At 43.9% G+C, this 17449-nt stretch overlaps 1 protein-coding gene across 3 annotated transcripts in view; it reads left to right on the top strand.

Annotated features, from left to right (window-relative positions):
* The window catches only part of NBAS (NBAS subunit of NRZ tethering complex), a 415971-nt gene that overhangs the window by 354090 nt on the left and 44432 nt on the right, over positions 1 to 17449 (top strand). For all 3 annotated transcript variants that reach the window (XM_072143606.1, XM_072143607.1, XM_072143605.1), the window contains one exon: positions 4799 to 4938. In XM_072143606.1, the coding sequence (XP_071999707.1) occupies positions 4799 to 4938 (140 nt within the window). The remainder of the gene's footprint in view (positions 1 to 4798; positions 4939 to 17449) is intronic.

Here is a 17449-nt window from a genome sequence, read left to right as displayed (position 1 = left end):
TGAACGAGTAGCCCTACCCCATAAAATCTGCAAGTACGGCCATCCACTGAGTATGAGGTTGTCCCGGCTGTGAACCAATGATAGATGTTGGGGGGCGAGAGGGGGGGATAATGTTTCACTTTTTCTCAAGTGATATAAGCCACTTCCCATCTTCCAAATTATGAATCCAAAAAGATGAGTCCACCTATAGCTTAGCTTAACGACTTTGCCAGTTTCCATAGAAAATCCATGTCGGACACACGTAGACAAATGTTAATGATCCTGATTTGCTTTTTCTTTCCAACCTCCTGCTTTTAGAAGTATAGTGGTCACCTGACTATGCTTTACCCAATCAGTGGCTTTGGCCACAGTAGCACACTGCTACTGCACTGCTCCAGTGACCTCTGTAGTCAATGATTGGCCACAGCAGTCATGTGACCGACGTGGGTAACTGGGTACAAAAACAAGGTGGGTATCCTTTATTTTTATATAAACCAATCACCACACACACACATAGATACAGTCTATCACTTTGTGCCACAAAAAGAGAGGAGGGGGAGGAAAGGTCAAAAGTAGTACAAGCTATTGCATTGACTATATTTTAGGTGTGGGACCACCATTACTAACCACAGGGTCGATAATCGTACTGTAAACTAATCTAAGGTTTCTCAATGGGTGTGTGGTCTTCCATTCCACAACATCGATAACTTCAGAGATTCCAAGAGGTATAAGGTAATCAAACATTTTGTTGGATTGTTCCAGCGTTTCTGGCAACGCGTTTCTGACGCACCCAGACACCCTTCCTCTTGGCCATCATGATTGAATAAAGATGGCTTTTAATGGAGAAAAGCAAACCAGATCATTCCGTTTTTTGCTCAGTTTTTTAGTACCGCTTGGCGTTACACATCGTGCGGGAGCCGATAGAAGGTATGGTCAGACCTAGAGCTCACCACCTTCTTCTCTTTATATTTCGCTTGATACAAATAAAACTTTGATTGGATGAGCCTGGCCTTATGGTGTCCCCAGTTCGAGAACATAAATCAGCAGCAGTAGAAGATTTTTATACGTGACCGCAGCGGCCGATGAAAGGTTTCTTCAAAAGCCATGTGTCATATAGCCAACTGTACACAAGGTTAACTTGATGTCCTCTGCCGAGACGGAAGACTGGGCGCGTTGTGTCAACGTCGGAGAATATATTGCTGATAAGCCATCAAACTGCGGCCGAAAATCTTACTTCCATGATGGTTAAAGTCACCCAATTCAATGAAGTGCTTAACGCCTTTGTAAAGGGAAAATAAATGAGGTTTTTTTTTATTTTCCCCCGTCTAGAAAGAGGACGTTATATTTTTAGCGACTGAGGAAAATGCCATCCCGAAGAAAATTAAACACCGGAGTTGAACTTTTAACAAAGTCGTTTTAAGGAAATAACGATCAGATCTGCATTTCATTTTATCATAACTAGTGATATGATGCCAGCGCTGCCGGGTATAATGTCGACATTCAAGAACGTCTGTAACCTACTGCCGGAGGAATCCAAATGCGAAAATGTGTATTGTAAAATGGGCCTGGTTATTGATGGTCGCGGCAGAGAGAGGCGTGTGGGGAAATTAATATTTGTAATGACACGTTGGAAGAAATATTAGGCAATTTAGCTTCTTCTCTGCAATGTTTTTTTGTAATTGATAGAGGACTACATGGAGTATAGTCCACTGTCACCGTTTGTCTTATACGGTGACATTATTTTATTTAAAATTTCATCGGTACTATAATGAAAGTTTTTGTTTTTAGCGCTAAAATGTATTTATATTTTTATTATGTTATCATATTTGTATATGTATTAGTATAAGGAATCTGTCAGTACTTTTGACCATAGAGGCTGCAGAAAAATGTTAGGTATTGTAGCTGGAGATCTGTGTAATGATAATTTAGTGCGTGGTGTTAGTAGCAGCAGGACTGTGTAAAAAACAATTGATTTAATTTCCAGGATTGTAGCAGGAAGTGGAATGCTGGGAAGTGTCCTCATACTTTGGTTTTTTGATGTCTGCATGCACATGGTTCCCTAGCCCCTCCCTTCTGCTGTTATATCTAACCAGAAGCCTGGTACTGCAACAGGGAGAGGCTCTACAGCAGCTCAATAAAGAGATCTCACACTTGATTGGACCCTAGTCACCCTAGTGACCCAAGTTCAGTTACAACCCTGGAATATAATTCTATTTTTAAAGTCGTACTGTGATACTTTACTCTACCACTTCTTAAAGTGCCCACTGATAAAATGCTGAAAGCAAAGGCTGCGTTTACTTTTGTCTGGCTCTGGCACCAGTTGCTCCTGCTATACTTCCTCTATAGGCGGCCGATGGCTTCATCCAGCACACCGGTATTCTTTGTTTTCAAATGGTCCCGATCCTTTTCAATACACAGGATATGACTACTCTGCCTCTTACTGGCCAGTAGTCACTTCCTGGAGGCATCAACTTTTAATGTTTTACACCATTTTAATCCTTATTTGATATATGGACAGCATACAGTACATAGGTCGGTATAATGTTTACTATATGTACATAGAATATCAATAACCTGGGACTCCAAAATAGTTTTGAAAGATCATTTTCAATTTATTTATAAACCTATAGTAAACCGAAATTCATTTTTTTACGTTTCGGTCTCACAGACCTTCATCAGAAATGGATTACTGGGGGTTAGGTAGATAGGATAGTGACCGCAGTTGGCACATAGTCTTGGAGTCGAGAGGCGTATCACCGCTAATTGAAAAGCGCTCTATAGTACTATACTATATCTATATACCTATATACTACATCTATTGGACAACAATTCCAACAATACCGGTACCTAGCCTGAGATATATCTGGTATATATCAGCCTCCCCCAGTAATGACATGCCCCATGCAGCCACCCCCAGTAATGACATGCCCCATGCAGCCTCCCCCAGTAATGACATGCCCCATGCAGCCACCCCCAGTAATGAAATGCCCCATGCAGCCTCCCCCAGTAATGATATGCCCCATGCAGCTTCCCCCAGTAATGATATGCCCCATGCAGCCTCCCCAGTAATGACATGCCCCATGCAGCCTCCCCCAGTAATGAAATGCCCCATGCAGCCTCCCCCAGTAATGACATGACCCATGCAGCTTCCCCCAGTAATGATATGCCCCATGCAGCCTCCCCAGTAATGACATGCCCCATGCAGCCTCCCCCAGTAATGAAATGCCCCATGCAGCCTCCCCCAGTAATGATATGCCCCATGCAGCCTCCCACAGTAATGAAATGCCCCATGCAGCCTCCCCCAGTAATGATATGCCCCATGCAGCCTCCCCCAGTAATGACATGCCCCATGCAGCCACCCCCAGTAATGAAATGCCCCATGCAGCCTCCCCCAGTAATGAAATGCCCCATGCAGCCTCCCCCAGTAATGACATGCCCCATGCAGCCACCCCCAGTAATGATATGCCCCATGCAGTCTCCCCCAGTAATGATATGCCCCATGCAGCCTCCCCAGTAATGACATGCCCCATGCAGCCTCCCCCAGTAATGATATGCCCCATGCAGCCTCCCCAGTAATGACATGCCCCATGCAGCCTCCCCCAGTAATGACATGCCCCATGCAGCCTCCCCCAGTAATGATATGCCCCATGCAGCCTCCCCCAGTAATGACATGCCCCATGCCGCCCCTCCATGCTTCCCCTCCATGTGTTAATTTTTTTTTTTTTTTTTTTAAGTCTCATCGGTAACAAGTTCAGGGGCGGTGACATCACAGCTGAGCATTGTGGCTCTTTCCCTATTGGCTGTTGACACTTGCCGCTCAGCCTGTCGTTTCAACAAACTGCACGGTGTGAACGAGGCACAGGAAAGAAGCAGCTGTAATTCTTTTTCAATCCCCTCTTCATGGTCACCCATTAAACAAGAAGACCCCTTTAACAATAATGAATAAACCTTTTTGTAAAAAAATACCATTTTCTGAAGATACCGCATAAAGCTTAGTGTATTAAGTGCTGAGCTGTAAAAATTTCACTACCTACCATAGGACCTTCCAGCTACAAAGCCCAAATATAGCCAAAATGTAGCCGAAATATAAACTAGCTAACATCATTAAATTAGATTCAGCTATTTCTGAAGTGGGTGGGCACTTCTTGTTTGTTGCATCGGCTCAGGGCACTGAGGCCAGAACAGGACAGCATGTTTGTAGTTGGCCAAACAGAAGCATGTGATAAGTCACAGGCTTGTGACATCACTCAAGGTCCTATTTTTTTGCACTCCTCTACTACTGACACTCCCAACGAGCCTTCTGTTGTCTCTAAATGTTCTATACGGTTTCCCATGATTACCAGAAAGCATGGCAAATGGAGATTAGCCTGGGGAGACGAGGTAACACCTCTGCTAGCAGCTAAACACCTTTAGATAACTTATTAGAGTAAATTAGAGAATTGTTTATTTTTGCTTGGTGCAGAGTTAGGCAAAAGTTTTTATACTTTGCAGTTTACTTTAACACTTACTTCCACACAAATAACACAGGATAATAGGTAGGTCCTGAATCAGCTTAGTGGAACATGCTAAAAAGTTTGCACCATCAAAATCAGAAATCTCCTTTGACAACCTTATATCGTTGTAGAGTCTTTACTGCTTTACTTTCTCTGATAACCAGATGATTTGTGCTGTTCTTTGTCCGCACTGTAGACTTGCCGCTAGTAGACGTAGACAGAGCAGTCTGCCTTTCATTGTGTACAGGATTCATCATGCTCCTTACTTCACCCCAGTTATATACAGAATGGATTCAAGGTCTGAGCTGTGGTTTTTCACCCTCTAGGTGGATGTGGCTGACATTGAAAATGAAGAAAAAAGATATTGCCTCTTTGTGGAGCTGCTGGACATCAGTCACACGCGGCCGGAGTTCCAGCACTTAGTTTTACTTCTTCAAGCCTGGCCTCCAATGAAAGGACTAAGCATGTAAGTAATGGCCTTGTGGCTCCACTGCAGGTACAGAGAGTCAGCAAATGTAATCCAATCGTTCATCCTCTACAAGTTCAAGCCAGGGAACATCCAACAATGTTCTGCTCTGAAAAACTTTTTTGCTAACAGCTTAATTTGTCTTGCATAACGTTCAGGAGAATATATAGATGGAGCAGAGTTCACTTTATCATTTGGCACAGCTCGTGATGGTGTCGTAGGGTGATCTGTGGATGGAGATAGCAATGCGGATAGATCTATGACGTCAACTTTGAAAATCTGCACAATTCAGAACCAAAAAATTCAAGGTGTTTTTGCCGTCAATAATAACATGTGATGACGATTTAAACTTGGTCTTATTGTAGGGGGTACTTTTGATAAGTCGAGTAACCCTTATGCACCTGCTTGACCCATGTCCTTAACCATTACCATGCCTTAATATAGATTCCCAAATATGTATTGGCTCATCTTTGCCTGTTGTCACAAATTGGACACAGAAGTGAGGGGACTCCACCAGGGGCGCTCTGTATGCACTGGAAAACAGTGATGGGTGTACACCAAGGACATATGGGAGCTAAATATGTTTGGGACCCTGAACTGTGTAAAGGTATATTTCTCCTGGGGTTTCCTTTAAAAGGAATGGTGATGGGAAGTTATAATGAAATCCCCTATTTACTAGATATTGCAGTTATTATTACTGAGAATTAATAATATAGCTACATCACTGTAACGTTGCTTCATTTTAATTTTCGAAACTTTCATTGTTAAAGTGTAAATCGCATTTCATAGTGGTTTTCACCAAATTGCCCATGTTGTGCTGCTAACTTTTTTCTTTCCAGAGCTATTCCTTTTCTCTGTTCTAAGCTACCGTATATATATTCGAGTATAAGCCGAGGCCCCAAATTTTACCACAAAATACTGACTTGAATTTAAGTGAAGGGTGGAAAATGCATTGTTTACTGCTTCCCCAAGTAATGAAATGCTCTTCAGCCGCCTCTTCCAGTAGTGAGATGTCCAGCAGCTGCTTTCCCCAGTAATGGCATGCCCCATGCAGCCTCCCCCAGCAATGACATGCCCCATGCAGCACCCCCGAGTAATTAAATGCCCCATGCAGCCTCTCCCAGTAATGAATATGCCCCATGCAGCCTCCCCCAGTTATGAAATGCCCCATGCAGCCTCCCCCAGTAATTAAATTCCCCATGCAGCCTCCCCCAGTAATGACATGCCCCATGCAGCCTCCCCCAGTAAGACATGCCCCATGCAGCCTCCCCCAGTAAGACATGCCCCATGCAGCCTCCCCCAGTAAGACATGCCCCATGCAGCCTCCCCCAGTAAGACATGCCCCATGCAGCCTCCCCCAGTAATGATATGCCCCATGCAGCACCCCCAGTAATGACATGCCACATGCAGCCTCCCACAGTAATGATATGCCCCATGCAGCCTCCCCCAGTAATTAAATTCCCCTTGCAGCACCTCCCAGTAATGATATACCCCGTACAGCACCCCCCAGTAATGACATGACCCATGCAGCCTCCCCCAGTAATGATATGCCCCATGCAGCACCCCCCAGTAATGATATGCCCCATGCAGCACCCCCCCCCCAGTAATGAAATGCCCCATGCAGCCTCACCCAGTAATTAAATTCCCCATGCAGCCTCCCCCAGTAATTAAATGCCCCATGAAATGCTTTGCAGCAGCAACCTCCCCGAGTATTGAAATGCCCTATGCCTCCCCTCCATGTGTTAAAAAATTCCCAAAAACATAAGTCTCAGCAGTAACAAGTGTAGCAGCGGGGACATCACAGCTGAACATTGTGGCTCTTGCCCTATTGGCTATTGACACTTGTCGCTCAGCCTGTCGTTTCAACAAAGTGATTGAAAACTGCACGGTGTGAACGAGGCACAGGAGAGAAGCAGCTGTAATTCTTTTTCAATCCCCTCTTCATGGTCACACATTAAACAAGAAGACCCCTTTAACAATAATGAATAAACCTTTTTGTAAAAAAACACCATTTTCTGAAGATACCGCATAAAGCTTAGTGTAGTAAGTGCTGAGCTGTAAAAATTTCACTACCTACCATAGGACCTTCCAGCTACAAAGCCCAAATATAGCCAAAATGTAGCCGAAATATAAAAGGGTTAAGGGGTTAAGAGTCTGGCAAGATGCGGGGTGCTGGAGGGGTTGTGTTCTTTTACGGTTTAGCTGAACACTCCGTGATTTAGAGGCCGCCTCGGCGCCCGCACTCTCCGCCATCAGCAATCATTCAGCCTTTTATCTGTGCTTCAAGGTGAGTGTCGGAATTAAGGTTTTTTTTTATGGGCTACTCAGCAGGACGTGTCATTCTTCACTTGTCAGCGGTGGGGTGGAAGCGCGTTACTAACTCTTTCCACCGAAACTTTCTCTGCCATTGATCTCTGCTCTGTTTGAACTAAGGAAATAGACTCCCTGTAGGGATTATAAACGCTTAGGATCCGCTGAAGTTAAGGGGCAGTTTCTCTTAAAACCTAATTACTGTATATTGTGCCCTATTGAGCACCGGACTAGAGCAATCCAAAAAAAAATATTCTCTTCACAGCCGGGTTGTCTCTGAGTCTTTTCTCTGGCTGTTTGATGTAAAATGAATATATTTCTAAGAGTTCTAGGGGGTGTCTGGGAAGTGCACTTCATGAATAAAACCGTTTTCCATAGCAACTGATAGAATTGTCCGTATCGTTCCACTGGATTCCATGAAACCTACATGATCATTCAATCTCTAGAACTACTTCAAAATGAAAGTAGTTTTCCAGCTTAGAAATAACCATGTCATATACCCGAGTAAAGGAAACTTACCACCTGGATGAAGGATTGTAAACCAAGCACACTGACATACTGGTGTGTGCCCCCTCTGGCAGGATCTGCTCTTCTTTAACCCCTTCACGCTCTGAGCTATGAAGAGTGTGTGAAGAGGGCTCACGGGCTGAGTCCTCTTCATACATAGATGTGCTTTGCTGCATATTACAGCAAACACCCATTGCTATCAATGTTCCCTGTTCCCTGCCGCCGGCAAAGTTGCCGGATGGCGCCGCCATGTCACCTCCGATCGTCGCTCCCCCAAACGTCATCGGGGGGCAGTGATCCGTTGCCATGACAGCCTCGGGTCTTCGTCAGAGCCGAGGCTGAATGGTTTCTGCATATTCGTACAATGAGCCAGTGGCTCATTGTAATGAATCACATGCAAAAACTCCATATACTGCAATACAGTTGTATTGCAGTATATGGTAGGAACGATCTGACCATCTAGGGATAATGTACCCTAGAGGGTCTAAGAAATTGTGAAAAAAAAAGTTTAAAAAATGTAAAATATTAATAAAATATTAAAAATTCAAATCACCCCCCTGTCCCTAGAACTCATATAAAACATAATAAACAGTAAAAATTACAAACACATCAGGTATCGCCGCGTTCCAAAATGCCCAATCTTTCAAAATATAAAAACAGTTATTGACGGCGGTGACCTCCAAGACGGGAAATGGCGCCCAAATGTTCGAAATGTGACTTTTACACCTTTTTACATGACATAAAAAATGTAATGAAAAGTGATCAAAATGTTGCACAGTTGTCCAAATGGTAGCAATGAAAAAACTCTGTAGACCAAAGTATGAAAAAGTTGGCAAATTTTTTTTTTTCCTTTATCGTACACATTTGTTTCATTTTTGAAAATGTATTAAAACACCAAAAAAAACCTCTATAAATTTGGTATCACCGTGATTGTACCAAACCAAAGAATAAAGTAGAGGTGTTATTTGGAGCGCAGAGTGAAAGTCGTAAGAAGAACATGATGCACATGCGGTTTTTTAAAAAATTTGGAATTTTTTTTCCTGCTTCCCAGTACACGGCATGTTATAATAAATAACATCACGGGAAAGTAACATTTGTTACGCACAAGATAAGTCCTCACGGAGGTCTGTACACGGAAAAATTTAAAAGTTCAAAAGATTTTTGAAGGTGGAGAGCGAGAAATGAGCAAAAAAACCCTGCATCCTTAAGGGGTTAAGCTTCTTGGCCTTGGTTTTAAAGAAAAAAAGGCTTTAAGATTATGCAAATGAGCCTGAGGGGCTCCAGGCTCCACTAACACCTATGGAGCCTGGAGCCCCCAGGCTAATTTGCATAATCTTAAAGCCTTTTTTTCTGAAAACCAAGGCATAAAAGGCTACATGAAGTGTAGATCCTGCCAGAGAGGCCACACACCAGTATGTCAGTGTGATTGGTTTACAGTCCTTCATCCTGGTGGTAGATGTCCTTTAATGAATTTGAGTGAAAGTGACGCTCCACCCATGAAACTAAATTTAACTATGGATCAGGCATGAAAAGTCCACGTATCTGGTGCTCACTGTTCTGCTACTTTATGCACCATCTCCGTTAGGTCTCTCGAAAACTGTCTGCTGACAACCTCTATTGTCCCAGGCATCAGCTATAGCCCATACTGTGACCTCTCCAAGAATCCCTTACAGGGGTCACAACAGCTATTACACAATCTGGAGAAGAACAGGAGGAACCCTGAATGTTGACTTTTTAAGCCTCTCGTAGAGTCAAACTTTGTTAAGTGGGTGGGGTATCACTTTATTGGAGTTGTGGGGCCTCCTTTTAGGTGCACGGCTAGTATAGAAAATGGGTGATCTTTCCTGTCCTTTGTCTTGATCTTTCCGTGCTTTGACTTGAATGGACAAAGTTGGGGGGGATTTATCACAACTGGGCGCATTGTATATTAAAGCAGGACAATGTGTTTATGACAATGAGCAATGCATTCTCTTTCACACATGTTACTTGTAGTTGAACAGATGGGAAGTAGGCTGCTCCTTTCTCAATGATGACCGGCGCACTGCACTTGGCCCAGAATTCAGACAAGACTGCAGCAGAGCAGGGAGTCGACAAGGAGCCAGGAGGCAGGGCCTGCTGTGGCTGCAGGGAGATAAGGGGGTGCGGTTATGTGACAGCGCGGCCCTTTGGGGGAGTGTCTGCTTGACTGCTGTGCCTGGAACCCCGTCTACCTGACTGGAAGCAGACTGTGGATATAACTTCATTTTTCTGGCAGACGGCATTGGCACTTGATAAAGACATGTCCACCACACAGGCAGGGTAATGTTAATAATCCTTTTACCAAAAATGTGTTAAAATTTTTGTTGGTTTTCCACCCCGGATGACATGGTGGGCGGGAAAAACTGGCTGAGACTACATTTGACATCTCTACCGGGCCTAACCTGATAAAGATTTCATTTTAATGGAAGCTGGATCTATTATTCAGGGTGCAATACGCCATGAAGTGGAAAATTGCGTTAAAAATGCAATATAAAAAAAAAAACCTGCTCCCAATATAACAACAAAAATAAATAAATATTCAAGTATAGTATATGGTAGTATATAGACTGCCAGCCCCCTGTAGTATATAGCCTGCCAGCCCCCTGTAGTGTATAGCCTGACAGCCCCCTTTAGTATATAGCCTGCCAGCCCCCTTTAGTATATAGCCTGCCAGCCCCCTCGAGTATATAGCCTGCCAGCCCCCTCGAGTATATAGCCTGCCAGCCCCCTCGAGTATATAGCCTGCCAGCCCCCTCGAGTATATAGCCTGCCCAGTCTCTTGTAGTATATAGCCTGCCCAATCTCCTGTAGTATATAGCCTGCCCAGTCTCCTGTAGTATATAGCCTGCCCAGTCTCCTGTAGTATAAAGCCTGCCCAGTCTCCTGTAGTATATAGCCTGCCCAGTCTCCTGTAGTATATAGCCTGCCCAGCCCCCTGTAGTATACAGCCTGCCCAGCCCCCTGTAGTATACAGCCTGCCCAGCCCCCTGTAGTATACAGCCTGCCCAGCCCCCTGTAGTATACAGCCTGCTCAGCCCCCTGTTGTATACAGCCTGTCCTGCCCCCTATTGTATACAGCCCTCCCAGCCCCCTGTAGTATACGGCCTGCCCAACCCCCTGTATTACATAGCCTGTCCTGCCCCCTGTAGTATACAGCCTGTCCTGTCCCCTGTTGTATACGGCCTGCCCAACCCCCTGTAGTATACAGCCTGTCCTGCCCCCTGTAGTATACAGCCTGTCCTGCCCCCTGTAGTATACAGCCTGCCCAACCCCCTGTAGTATACAGCCTGTCCTGCCCCCTGTAGTATACAGCCTGTCCTGCCCCCTGTAGTATACAGCCTGCCCAACCCCCTGTAGTATACAGCCTGTCCTGCCCCCTGTAGTATACAGCCTGTCCTGCCCCCTGTAGTATACAGCCTGTCCTGCCCCCTGTTGTATACAGGCTGTCCTGCCCCCTGTTGTATACAGCCTGCCCAGCCTATTTTATAGGTATTAAAACATTACAGGACACATTGATACATTAGGTGAATATGATTATGGAGATACCAAAGAATAAGCACACGTGTCATGGACCACTAAGTGTAATCCATAAAAATCAAGCCCACTCAAAACTATTGTAATTGTGATTTTTAGTTCATTGTCCTGCATTTATAATCCCAGAACATTTCATGGGATATTAAACGACACCCACATATAACAACATTTCATAGGACTCCGATTAGAAACATAAAAAAGTTGGGAGGTGGGGAGAATAAGCTTCAGTGTTAAAGGTTTAAAGAATGGTAGAACATTTGGGGGAAAACGGGTCCTTCACAATTTTCACCATCCCTTTGCTTTCCCCTTTGGGCCCCTGTGAAGGGTTCATTTCCTACCTAGGGACTTTTCATGGTACAATCCTGTTTGCTTCAGGGAAATGATCGTGTTTAATAAATCTCTCCCGTTACCGGCACATAAAACATTAATGAGTCATTTTGAAGTTCCTGTATTCTGAGTTTCCATCGCACTTTCAAAGAGCACAACGAGCCATTATAAGAATTCTCCACACTTTTTTATTGCCCTTTGCGGTGACAATAAATTACCATCTTTGTATCTAATTAATGGATTTATGTATAATTAATAGACTGCTCACGGAAGGTCCTCTGCACCATAATTAATCATAGTTTTTGATTAGGAACGAAACATTTTGTATTGGTATCTTGGCAGTCGTCAGTTAACCCTTAAAGATAATCTACCATCAAAACCCATCATGATAAACCAGGGACACTTACTCATAGATCCAGACACCGGGACTGTGGTAATCATCTTATATGTGTTATCCATGGCCTTATCCTTATACAATCAACCTTAAGATTTTGAGCAAGCTGAACTATCTGGGGTGTTACCTGAGCCCCTCTGTGCTGTAGCTTCACAGGCTGTTACCCCGCCTCACTGCCCGCATCCTGCTTCCTCAGCACTTCCCCTTCCCTCTGCCTGCTGTAATCTCACACAGTGAGAGGGAGAAGTAATCATGCACAGTGTGAAGCTGATGGCTCATTAACATAATTTAAAAAATTGATTTTTAGAAGAAAGCCATGGATAACTAATATAAGAAGATTACTACAGTCACGGTGCCTGGATCTATGTGTAAGTGTCCCTGGTTTATAATGATGGATTTTGATGGTAGATTTCCTTTAAACCCATAAAGGGAACCCGTCACCACATTTTCACATATACAGCTAGTGACAGGTTCCCATAGACCCCTATTAACTAACCCTCTTCTTTTAGCTAAAATTTTTTACCCTTCGATCCACATAAATCACCTTTTATCTTATATTACCTGACATCAGAGGAGGCATGTCCTACTCAGCCATTCCCTTCCATCTACTCCTCCCCTTGCCTCCTTACTATTTAGCAGTCCATGTCATGTGATCAGGGTGACATCATCTTGGGTTCTTTAGTCTCTTAACAATAGCAAACTATACCCGTACTGTACAGTATGTAATCACATGAAGTCATGGACTTCTACTCCTCCTCCTCTTCCATGCAGGCTGCTGCATGTAATCACATACATGGTGTACAGTTTGCTATCGTTAGAAGGCTTAAGGACCAGCGATGATGTCACTCTGTTCACATGTCATGAATGTAACACAAGGCACTGTGTAAAAAAAATTCACACATTATTTACCATATGTATGTAGAGCTTTAGATGTCTGTAGATGAATATTAGCGGACCGCCCCTAAGTACAAGAAGGCAGAGCAGTGATTTAAAGAGACAAAGAGCTGTCAGTCAGAATAATGGGGTGTCGTTCACTGCCAGCTTGGTGATATAGGGAGGCCTTTATCAGAAGGCATTGTTAGTCAAGATAGTAAAATTCTGGTGACAGGTCCTCTTTAATGACTTGTGACCTATCTGTAAGTCATAAGTCTGTTAAGGGAGTATGGATAGGACTCATAGGCGTATTGCTGCAAAAACCCACTGATAACTCTGAATGGTTTGGGCGCTGCCATATTGGCTTTGATCATCACTCTCCGTGATGTCATTGAGGAGCGCCGATCAGATGCTATGAGATCCTGGAGTCTTTTTAAGTCTCTGATCTGCAACAGTGTGGCAGTGGCATACTTCTACAGAACTATAGAAAATTCTCAATATACTGCAATTCAGTAGTATTGGAGTTTATGGTAGGAGCAATCAGAATCCCAAGGGTTAAAGTGGGGTAAAAGTTAAAGGTTCAATGCACCCCTAGAACAGATATAAAAAATAAAATCATAAACATGTTAGGTTTCACCGCAGCCCAAATGTCCTGATCTTTCAAAATATAAAAACGGTTATTCCCGGCAGTAAAATACTGCCCAAATGTCAGAAATGTCACTATTCTGCCTTCTGCAATACCTCACCTTGACTGCATGCCCTAGACATCTATGGTGACCATGGTCACGTGCATGGGTTCTAACTTAAACACTTCACCAACATTTTCAGAAATTAATGGATCTGATAATAATAGCAAACTTCGTAATAGACTTTAATAAAGATAAACATTTTTCAGCTTCTTTTTTCTCCTACAGTGAGCAGTTTATCAGAAAGCCTTCTCTAGTCAGTACATGACAGATAGAGAAAGAGAGGAGGCTAAAGATGACCTTTTTCCATATTTAGAAAATTTTTCCCTTGATGATTCACCTCTGGAAAGAGATTAGACTATCCGGGGACGGGCTATACGGAGATACATCATTAGACACTTTATCAGTTTCTCCGTATCTATGAGTGCAGGAAGGAAAGTCAATTTATACACACTGCTAAAAGCAGAGAGAAAGGAGGGAAATAGAACTGGACACAGAAACATTTTCTTTAAAAAATGTATTATAAAGCAATTAAAAATTCAGTGCTGCTTTAGTTGATTTTCTTCAGTTATGTACCACAAACTATTTATATGGAAGCCCAAATACAATGAAGTTTGTAACTTCTCTTTAACTGAAGTGATCCATACCTGGAAAGCCCAGCCTCCTAATATGTTATATGGACAATCCATTTTAAAGGGGTTTTCCACTGTTGTAAAATAATGACCTATTTATAGATTCGGTCATGTCGATCAGATCAGTGGTGGTCCAGCCGCAGCCCCCGATGCCAGAATCACTACAGAGAACACAGAGGGTGTGCCGGTCACTCACCTGGTTTTCTATGCAAAGCTCATCATTATCAGAAAGCTGGAAAACCCCTTTAAATCAACCTATAACCATTTATCATATGTGATTTTTTTTTCCCCCCCAGATGTCTTAATGCGCTAACAGGAACAGCAGAGCTCTGCTACATCTTGATATCTATCGATCTGTGTCTGTGAAGCTGAAGAGAGGGATATTAATTGGGCATTACATTTGGCAGGCACTTCATAGCCTTGTCTTTTCCATTCCCTCTGTGTTACCTCTCGTACGGGTGTCACATCTGCTCTATCCTGAAGCTTCCCCATTTTTCTTTAACATGGTAATTTATGACCTTGAGCCGTCTTCATTCCAAGGTCACTGACCTCAATCCCTCTGCCTATTACCTCCCCAGCTGCCGGCAGAAGCGCCACCTTTCCCCGCTTCCCGCCTTTCCACGTGGCGCCGCTCTTATGGATTCCCCTCACGATGTTGCAGTGTAATTGTCATTATTATTTTCCGTGCGCTGATCCCACTTAATACTTTATTGTCAGTTGTTGGTTTTTGACAGAAATGAGCGGGATCCGGGTTGCAGCTGAGATGTGCCGCTGACTGTCAGATGGATTTCGGATACAGTCTTTCTGGGAGGAGGTTTTAAAGATTAATTCGTTATCTGTCAGATTGAGAGGGAATCATTAGTCCGGAGATAGCCGAGCTCTCTAGCCCTATATTTTTATGTGTCTGAAAACAAACTTTTTGGAACAGATTAAATTACTTAGTGACATATGACCCATTTATGGGCACATGTACCTCCTGTACTACCTCCTAGTCACGGTTTATACAACCTTGGCCATAGTACACAGATTTACTGGGCCGATACCAGGCAGATCACTGCGGGGAACAGGTGTGACCACATATCCACTGCTGTTACCAACTAATATGTGCTAGAATTACAGGAGTTGTAAGATATGGAATGGTTGGATAGATATGAGATAAATGGATAGATAGTGGATGGATACATAAGGGAAGGATAGGTACGGGTTGGGTAGCCAGGGGGGTGGATAGACTGTGGGGTGGATAGACTATTGGGGGTGGATAGACTATTGGGGGTGGATAGACTATTGGGGGTGGATAGACTATTGGGGGTGGATAGACTATTGGGGGTGGATAGACTATTGGGGGTGGATAGACTATTGGGGGTGGATAGACTATTGGGGGTGGATAGACTATTGGGGGTGGATAGACTATTGGGGGTGGATAGACTATTGGGGGTGGATAGACTATTGGGGGTGGATAGACTATTGGGGGTGGATAGACTATTGGGGGTGGATAGACTATTGGGGGTGGATAGACTATTGGGGGTGGATAGACTATTGGGGGTGGATAGACTATTGGGGGTGGATAGACTATTGGGGGTGGATAGACTAGGGGGGGGGGGTGGATAGACTGGGGGGTGGATAGACTGGGGGGTGGATAGACTGGGGGGTGGATAGACTGGGGGGTGGATAGACTAGGGGGGGTGGATAGACTGTGGGGTGGATAGACTAGGGGGGTGGATAGACTAGGGGGGTGGATAGACTAAGGGGGGGTGGATAGACTAGGGGGGGGGTGGATAGACTAGGGGGGGGTGGATAGACTAGGGGGGGGTGGATAGACTAGGGGGGGTGGATAGACTGTGGGGGGGTGGATAGACTGTGGGGGGTGGATAGACACAAGATATATGGATAAATAAGAGTAGGATAGTACAAAAAAATGAGTAGAACACAAAATTTTGTTTAAAAAAAATAAATGTGGGTACATTTTTCACCCAAGTGCTATGTTGCAATAGGGTCCGGTACACAGTAATTGGGTGATTAAAGGAGCCACTTTTAATTTTTTTTTTTTAACTAACTTTCCATTTCTTTGTACTGTGTAGAGAGTAGAGAGTCAACCCACTCTTAGGAACTAGCACCCAGCTGTACTGTATTCTCGCGGTGCTGTTGAAAAACCTTTTTATTAAAGAAAATCTACCATCAATATCCATCATGATAAACCAGGGACATTACTCATAGATCCAGGCACCGTGACTGTGGTAAAATTATGATAATGAGCCTGAAGGGCTCTGGGGGTGTTACTAGAGCCTCTCTATGCTTTAGCTTCATGGGTAGTTACAATGTGAAGAAGAACTTCCCCCTGACACTGTGTGAGATCACATCAGGCAGAGAGAGGGTGGAAGAGCTGAGGGAACAGGAGGAGGGTGAGATAGTTTAACAGCCTGTGAAGCTACAGCACGGATTTTAGAAGGAAGGAGGACATGGATAACAAATATAAGAAGATTACCACAGTCCCGGTGCCTGGATCTATGAGTAATGTCCCTGGTTTATCATGATGGATTTTGATGTTAGATTTCCTTTAAGTATCAGACCTATAATATGGATATCTAAATCTATAGAGAGATGGATATATATGAGATGGTTACAAAGATGATAGATATATAAGATAGGTATATATGGATATAAAAAGATAGAGAGGTAGACACATATCCGATGGACAGATACATGGATAACATCAAAAAGTCTGCTCAGTGTATATACAGAGAGATGCAGGCAGCCCTCCATTGTCCTAGTCACAGTTAAAGATGAAGTTTATTGGAAGGTTTTGGTGTCTTGCACCTCTTTTTAAGTTTCTCCTCTTTAACAATACCCACAATGGGGAGCTCTATACTATACACAGTCTTAATAATATCTAATAACTCCCTTCCAAAAGGTGCCCAATCCGGGACATTCCCACAACATATGTAGCAGGTACACATTACCTTGATCACATCGTGGGCAACAGTCATCACTCCGTATCCCCACCCTGTGCAGCCACGTCGGGGTCCTAATGGTCCCATGACACAGAAACCGCTGGGAGAGCCTCTGCTTTTCACTGCTTTTCACCGGCGTCCAAGCTAAGAAAGAGGTCCACTACTCATCACACGGGGCCCCCAAGTCTGCCTCCTACTTGGAGTGAATTGTCAGCAGGAATTTTTCATAATGGGCCCTAAACAGCTGATTGTATATTAGCGAGATAACGCCACCACTTACCC

The sequence above is a fragment of the Engystomops pustulosus genome, chromosome 3 (genome assembly GCF_040894005.1).
Source record: "Engystomops pustulosus chromosome 3, aEngPut4.maternal, whole genome shotgun sequence".
Classification (NCBI taxonomy): domain Eukaryota; kingdom Metazoa; phylum Chordata; class Amphibia; order Anura; family Leptodactylidae; genus Engystomops; species Engystomops pustulosus.
The sequence above is the reverse complement of the archived record's forward strand: the minus strand, read 5'-3'. Positions and strand labels throughout refer to the sequence as shown.